At 41.4% G+C, this 8435-nt stretch overlaps 2 protein-coding genes across 2 annotated transcripts in view; both read left to right on the forward strand.

Moving 5' to 3' along the window:
- Positions 1-6430, forward strand: LOC106309035. Its single transcript, XM_013746137.1, has 3 exons — positions 1-298; positions 394-599; positions 5951-6430. Exons 1-3 carry the CDS (start codon positions 209-211, stop codon positions 6174-6176), a joined length of 522 nt encoding a protein of 173 aa, XP_013601591.1. The 5' UTR covers positions 1-208; the 3' UTR covers positions 6177-6430.
- A 440-nt stretch (positions 6431-6870) lies between these two features.
- The window catches only part of LOC106308201 (protochlorophyllide reductase B, chloroplastic), a 6985-nt gene continuing 5420 nt past the window's right edge, over positions 6871-8435 (forward strand). The window contains exons 1-2 of the mRNA XM_013745338.1: positions 6871-7113; positions 7198-7729. Of these exons, the coding sequence (XP_013600792.1) occupies positions 6967-7113; positions 7198-7729 (679 nt within the window). The 5' untranslated portion in view covers positions 6871-6966. The remainder of the gene's footprint in view (positions 7114-7197; positions 7730-8435) is intronic.

Genomic DNA, 8435 nt, shown 5'->3' on the forward strand with positions numbered 1-8435 from the left:
CCCAATTTCTTAGACAAACTTTTTCCAAGACATAAAATGTACTTTTTATTGAACAATTAGAATATATAAATAAAAGGTGAGATGCACATTTCAAACGGTAACGTGTCTTTTTCCATTAGGCGAGAGACAATCAAATCTGAGCAAACGAATTGTCTTTATAATATCGAAACAAACATTTTGTGAAAGAGAGCGATAGTAAGTTGAAACCATGGCGTCGAAGATTGTCTCAGCCATAGTCTTTGTGTTCAACCTTATTGCCTTTGGTCTAGCCGTGGCTGCTGAGCAAAGACGAAGCACGGTAAGTCTTAATCAAACGCATATCCATTGAGCAAGGTGATGATTATGTGATCTTTCTCTTAAGATTTTTTCTTTAAAAAAATTTGGTGGGGGCAGGCAAAGGTTGTGCAGGACACTGAGGTGCAATACAACTATTGTGTGTATGATTCGGACAGAGCCACAGGATATGGAGTTGGAGCCTTTTTGTTCTCAGTGGCTAGTCAATTTGTTATCATGCTCGTCAGCCGCTGCTTCTGTTGTGGAAAGCCTCTCAAACCTGGTGGTTCACGTGCTCTTGCCCTTGTTCTCTTCATTGTCAGCTGGTAAGATGTATTCTCTTTAACCAAGAGCTCTTGGTCTAGTGGTAATGAAACTCCAGCTGGAGTGTCCGCCCTGGATTCGAGTCGCCTTGGCCACTTTTCCGCCTATAACCGTGCGTGCCCGGATGGAAGGCCTCGTGGGGATTAGTCTGGGCTTACCGCCTGGGATCCTCCCCACGGATATCAAAAAAAATCTCTTTTGTTATTTTAACTCAATTACTATAAAATATAACCTAATAACAAAGCGCAAGTTGTAGCAATATGGAAATTACAAAGATGATTTCAAATCCACAATCATGAATATCCGGTACGTTTGGCTTTAGCATATGTTATGCATTAGGCTTTTATCCTCGCAGGTCCTGAGATTTTAAGAACCATAAACATTATATTTGACATATCTAATCGACGGAATGTGTCTCCGAAGCTAAATAACCAAGCATTTTAGTTGGTTATAAAATGAGACATGCTTATTATTTTTTTTACTAATCCAGTACGCCAGTTGGGCTTCTATCACTGAATTGATCATATGCACAGAACTGTATTATTGTATAACCGGTTTCACGAAGTCAATGATATGGAACTCGAACACAAGTTATAATCACACAAATAAGAAACTCTTCTTATTAATCTCTTGAGGAAACTAACTCAAAACCTCAAGCTCTCAAACTCATAAACTCACACACATATATCATCTCATGATATCTCTATTTATATAGATAAGTAATCCTAATCTTATTAGTATTCATAGATATAGATAACTCCTAAATCTATTTAACTCTTATCTTCATAACTCGGTTAGGACTAGGATTACTTCTTACTCAAGCTTATCTCAAGCTTACTTCAACACTCTCCCTCCTAAGCTTGAAGTCCCCTTTGTCTATATCATGAACGCCAATCAACTCGCGCATCTCTTTGTATTTGATCCGTGCTAGAGCCTTTGTCAGTATGTTTGCTTTCTGCTCGTTGCCAGGTACATGCTCAACTTCCATTAGGCCCTTCTCAACACATTCTCTTATAAAATGAAATCTGGTATGAATGTGCTTGCTCCGACCATGAAACACCAGGTTCTTCGTTAAAGTTATTGCAGATCGATTGTCTATCCGGATGACTGTTTTAGCGAATGGAACTCCAATGACTTCATACAAAAAGTCTTGAAGCCAGATGGCTTGTCGCGCAGCTTCGGTACCTGCCATGAATTCGGCTTCACACGATGATAGAGCCACTGTATCTTGCTTCTGCGAACACCAAGTTATTGGACTGCTTCCGAAGTAAAATATATGACCCGTCGTTGATCTTCCATCGTCAGGGTCTACATTTTGACTACTGTCGCTGTAGCCAATCAGCTTTGACGCTCTCTGCCCAGTCCTCTCGAACGTCAAGCCATATGACATTGTCCCCTTTAGATATCTCAAGCATTGCTTCATCGCACCTCCATGTGACTCCTTTGGATTCTGCATATAACGGCTTAGTACACCAACACAATATGAAAGGTCAGGCCGGGTATGGAGGAGGTATCTGAAGCACCCGACGATCTTCCTGTACCATGTGGCGTCAATGTCCGTTTCTTTCTTTGACTTCTCCAGCTTCAGACCAGAATCCATCGGTATTTGAACAGAATTACAGTCCTTCATGCCCGCTTCTTCTAATATCTTTAATGCATCTCTTCTGGCTCAAGGTGATGCCTCCTTCATGGTGAGTTACTTCGATCCCAAGGTAGTATCTGAGTAAACCGAGATCACTCATCTCAAATTTCGTCGCCATCTCTCTCTTGAAGCCGTTTATGCTCCCCATACTAGTTCCTGTCACGAAGAGATCATCCACATAGACTGCTACAACTAGAAGACCTTCACTCGTCTCCTTTCTATAAACTGATGGTTCCTTCAAGCATCTTGTAAACCCAAAACCAAGCAAGATTCTGTTTAACTTATCATTCCACGCTCTAGGAGCTTGTTTTAACCCGTACAACGCTTTCTTTAGTTTATAAACTTTGTCTTCTTTGCCTTTAACCTAAAATCCTTCTGGCTGCGTTACATACACAATCTCCTTCAGATCACCGTGGAGAAACGCTGTCTTAACATCCAGGTGATGTATTTCCCAACCACTCGTTGTAGCAAGATTAATAAGAAAGCGTATTGTCTCTATTCGAGCTACCGGAGCGAAAACTTCTTCATAGTCTATCCCATACCTTTGGACATATCCTTTTGCAACAAGACGAGATTTGTATTTATTGATGCTTCTATTGGAGTTCCTTTTGATTTTGAAAATCCACTTGAATCCTATTGGTTTGGCTCCAGGTGGAAGATCAACGAGTTCCCAGGACTCAAGACGTGTGATAGACTCAATCTCATCTTCGCAGGCTCGCACCCATTCCTTGTACTTCTTGGCTTCCTCGAAATTTGGTGGTTCATAATTGAGGAACATGAGTAATATCTCTCCTTCTTCTTCAGATAATAGCACATAGTCCTCTAAATACTTTGGTTTCGACTTGATCCTCTCAGACCGTCTCAGACCTACTGTCTCGTCATCTTGAGATTCCTCTTGATCTTCTTTGCTTCCACTCTCATTGTTTTCTTCCAAAGCCGTCTCATGATTCTCCTCTGTTTTTGTCTGAAACTCATCAGACACTGTCTCTTGTAGCCCATGGTTCCCGAATTCTCCAACTGCGACCTTAAAAGTTCCAGCATTGTTTTGATCCTCCCTTCTTGAGCTCCAGTTCCATCCTTTTGATTCATCAAAGATAACATCCCGACTTACCACCACTCTCTGTGTTCAAGGATCAAAAATTCCGTAGGCTTTTGAGCCTGGTTCTGTTCCAAGATGAACAAGTAACCGTGACCTGTCGTCTAGCTTCTTCAGTAGCTTTCCATCTATCTTCGCATATCCTATGCAACCAAAGATTCGGAGATGACTACCATTCGGTTTTCTTCCACGATATACCTCATAAGGAATTCGATCTTTCACTGCCCTTGTAGCTATTCTGTTGATGAGATAAGTGGAATGTCTTGTCGCTTCTCCCCAAAGATAGTTTGGTACGGACATATGCTTCATCATGCTCCTCGTCATCTCCATTAACGTTCTGTTTCTCCTCTCAACGACACCATTCTGTTGCGGACTATACAGGGCTGTGAGATGTCTCTTGATTCCTGCTTCATCACACCACAAGTTGAACTCAAGTGAAACGAATTCACCTCCTCGATCTGTTCTGAACATGTGAATGTGCTTTCCTGTCTCTTGCTCACTAATCTTTTGAAGTTTTTGAATTTGTTGAAACCATCACTCTTTTCTTTGAGTAGAATCGTCCACATGTATCTCGAGTGATCATCGATTAACACAAAGATGTACTTGTTTCTTGCGCTTGTGGTTGGAGTTATAGGTCCACACAGATCACCATGAATAAGTTCAAGTATAAATATGGTGTTGATTGTGGGAATGACTTTCTTGCTTGCTTTCCAAGTAAGCAGGATCCGCAAATTCTCTTCTCGACCTCAATGTGTGGTACTCCTCCGACAAGTTTCCGCCGTATCATCGACTTCATTGTTTCCATGTTTATTTGACTGAGCCTCGCATGCCAAAGACTTGATTCACACGTTTTAGTAGAGAGGTAGCACATAGTCTCTTTTAACTCCATTTGCACTTTGTATAACCTATTCTTCGACCTAACTGCTTTTGCAATTAGCTTACCATCTCGATCATGCATAATGAGATGTTCTCATGTCATCCTCACGTTGCACCCGGATTCAGTGGCTTGTCCTAAGCTGATGATATTGCTCTTTAACTCAGGAATGAAATACACATCTGTTATTCTCTTTGGTTCTCCATTCCTATTTTTGAATTCTATTGTTCCATTTCCTTTGATATCGATGCGAGAGTCATCATCAAAACGTACTTTTCCTGTAACAGAATCATCAATGTAGGAGAAGTATCTTTTATCTCCACTCATGTGGTTAGATGCTCCATTATCAAGATACCAAGTACTCTCTGCCTCATTGTTTACATCGTAGTTACTAGGAACAATTCCTCCTTCGTTTAAATAGACAATCTCGTGCATCATAAGCTCGTCTGCTTCCTGCGTATCTTTGCTCTCATCTTCTTGAGCTTCTTGTAGCTTAAGTAACCTGTCTGGACAGTCTGCCGCGAAGTGTCCTATCTTGTCACAGCGGTAACATGTTATTCGTGAGGCATCTCTTACCTCGTTGTATCTCCCACGACCTCGACCTCTATAAGGAAACCTTCCTCCTCGTCCTCTGCCTCGATAATTGTCGTTATAGTTGTTGTTGTAATTGTTGTTGCTTTGCGAAGCTTGCGACTCGTTATTGGTAAACATCAACTTGCCTTGATCATCATGAGATTCTTCTTCTTCCTCAGACACGCACTCTTCGTAAGCCTTTAGACGTCCGATAATATCTTCAAAACTTGTAGTCTTGAGATCCAAGACTTGTTCTAGCGATGCCACTATCTGAATATACTTCTTTCTTGGAAGACTCTTCAGGAATTTCTTGACAATCTTGGGTTCCTCTATCTCTTCTCCTAGCGCTGCAGATTTGGATGAAATCTCAGATAGTTTCCCGGCAAAATCATCGATTATCTCGGTCTCTTTCATCTTGAGACGGTCGAACTCCGCCATCAATGTCTGCAACCTTGCTTCTCTCACACGTTCTGCTCCCATGTGACGTGTTTTGATTGCCTCCCAGACTTTCTTCGCTGTATCCAGCTCTCCCACTTGTAGTAGAAGCGCCTCAGGGATGGACTGAAACAACAAAGCCATCGCCATGTTGTTCTTTTCCTCATCGATCGTCTCTGTTTCAATTATCTCTCAAACTTTGTGAACTTTCAATAAGATTTTCATTCTCATGGCCCATACAGTATAGTTTGTTGAATTTAATATAGGACACTTGATTAAAGATCCACCTTCCTTGGGTTTTGCTGACGACACGACCAGATCCCCCATCGTTAAGCTCTGATACCAATTATTGTATAACCGGTTTCACGAACTCAATGATATGGAACTCGAACACAAGTTATAATCACACAAATAAGAAACTATTCTTATTAATCTCTTGAGGAAACTAACTCAAAACCTCAAGTTCTCAGACTCATAAACTCACACACATATATCATCTCATGATATCTCTATTTATATAGATAAGTAATCCTAATCTTATTAGTATTCATAGATATAGATAACTCCTAAATCTATTTAACTCTTATCTTCATAACTCGGTTAGGACTAGGATTACCTTTTACTCATGCTTATCTCAAGCTTTTTTCAACATGTAATTCAACCAGCAAAATAACTAAAACTGGGGCTAATATAATTTTCATATTTTGATTGTTGTTTTATTGGGAAACAAAAGGATATTCTTCTTAATAGCGGAGATATGTCTATTAGCTGGATCCGTAGAGAATGCATACCACACAAAGTACAGGACAATGTTCATGGACAATCCTCCTGATTGTCAAACTCTTCGCAAGGGTGTCTTCGCTGCGGGTGCCTCCTTTGTCTTCTTCAACGCCATTGTCTCTCAGTTCTATTATTTCTTCTACTCCTCTGCTGCTGACGCCTCCCTCTCCCCTTACTAGAGGATTTGGACCAACAATATACGTTTGTTTCTTTCCTATGTGCTATGTGATATACTAATGTCATATTTTGGGCTTGTTGCTTGTAAAAGTATGACTGAAAACTTACTTTGAAGTTGATGGTATATCTATGAGTTTTGTAGATTCATTTGTATGAATAATAAAAGTGAAATATGTTGTTTCTAAGAGTAAGAGGTGGATATAATATGACGCATTGCGATGTATACTTAGTGGTTGTGCCATGTGCTTGCTATACATGTTAATTTAATATATGCTACAAGAATTATATATGTAAAAGATGATGGTAGAGCATGAACAATAAATAGTGTTTTACACAAGAAAAATATTTCCATCAGTTAAAAACATTGATTATTAGATTTCAATCACAGTTTAAAATTACTCCGAATATTATGAATAAAAAGTTAAAAATGTGGAAAATTATCCAAACATATCAGAGTGACATAACGAATAGTAGCATACTTTGGTAAGATATCTTCTTCTCCCATGCCATAGTATGGAATCCCATGACCACCAATCACAATCCTTTTATTGCAATGTTACCAAAATAGTCAATAAAATAAAATATCTACTGAGAAGGAAATCTAAACCTCGAATTCTGATTGGATGCTCAATGATGATGTGGCTGATACTTTCTTTAAGATAATGTTATCCACACATCTTCGGTGATCTCTGGGGACCACTCTCTCCTCTTGTCCGAACTTCATCTCCTCGGACTCCTCCACTCATTCGCGAGTATACATAAACGCGCACTCACTCTCTGTTTTGTCCAAAAATGGCCCTTCAAGCTGCCCCTTTGGTCTCCTCTGCTTTCTCTGTCCGAAAAGATGGAAAGTTGAATGCTTCTTCATCATCCTTCAAGGACTCAAGTCTCTTTGGTGCCTCCATTACCGAACATGGCTCTTCCTCATTAAGATTCAAGGTACATAACAACTCCTCACTCCCTACATTAGAGTCTCGATTTAACTTTCTTCGACTAATGATTAGTAATGGTTAATTGATTCAGAGAGAACTTAGCGTGAGAAATGTAGCGATTAGGGCCCAAACCGCTGCAACTTCAAGCCCCTCCATCACAAAATCTTCAGTTGACGGCAAGAAGACCTTGAGGAAAGGTAACGTGGTGGTCACGGGAGCTTCGTCAGGGTTAGGTCTGGCCACGGCTAAAGCTCTCGCCGAGACAGGTAAATGGCACGTGATAATGGCGTGCAGGGACTTCCTCAAAGCCGAGAGAGCAGCCAAATCCGCAGGGATGCCTAAAGACAGCTACACGGTGATGCATCTAGACTTAGCTTCGTTAGACAGCGTGAGACAGTTCGTTGATAACTTCAGGAGATCGGAGATGCCTCTCGATGTTTTGGTCTGCAACGCTGCTGTCTATTTCCCGACGGCTAAAGAACCTACCTACAGCGCAGAAGGGTTTGAGCTCAGCGTTGCGACTAATCATTTGGGACACTTTCTTCTCTCGAGGTTGTTGCTTGATGACTTGAAGAAATCTGATTACCCTTCAAAGCGTCTCATCATTGTCGGATCCATTACAGGTATTCTCTATAATATACTACATAGTAATGATTTTGATCATTAATTCATTATATCCAGTGCCGAATCTGAAATTTAGAGGGTTATAAACATTTTTAAGATAAATTTAATTTGAAAAAAAATCTATAATTAGGCGATGAATGTTGAGACGAATGTTTCAGTAATGACCCACCACTCCCACCATCTCCACTTCTTTCTCCAACCCCACCACTTCCAACTTCTTCTCCACCATCTCCACCTTCTTCCCCACCACCTCCATCTTCTTTAAAATTAAGAAAGAGAGAGAGAGAGAGAGAGAGAAAGAGAGAGAGAAGAAGAAGAAGAAGGGAGAAAGCTCACCTGAGCTTGTCGCCGGAGCCACCACACGCCAGGACGTCGTCAAGCTCGTCACCACCATCATCCGCAACCAAAGGTAATCGAAAACCACCATGTTTTTGAGTTAAGTTTCGGCCGTTTTAGTAAATCGACCATAACTTCTTAACCGTTGCGAATCTCGTGCATCCAAGCCCATCATCGTGTTCCTCTCGTCGAGACGAAGCCGTAGACACCAAGCACGCCTCAAACGGAGCCCGGACGAAGCCGTACGCGCCTCCAGAAAACCGCCCTTCGCGCGCGCGTGAAACGCACGCGCCGCCGCCGGAAATCGTCGCCACCGCAGCTCCGCCGCCGGACCACCGTCCGCCGCCGCAGCTCCGCCGTCGCCGCCGG

Source organism: Brassica oleracea, chromosome C1 (assembly GCF_000695525.1).
Source record: "Brassica oleracea var. oleracea cultivar TO1000 chromosome C1, BOL, whole genome shotgun sequence".
In the NCBI taxonomy this organism is placed as follows: Eukaryota; Viridiplantae; Streptophyta; class Magnoliopsida; order Brassicales; family Brassicaceae; genus Brassica; species Brassica oleracea.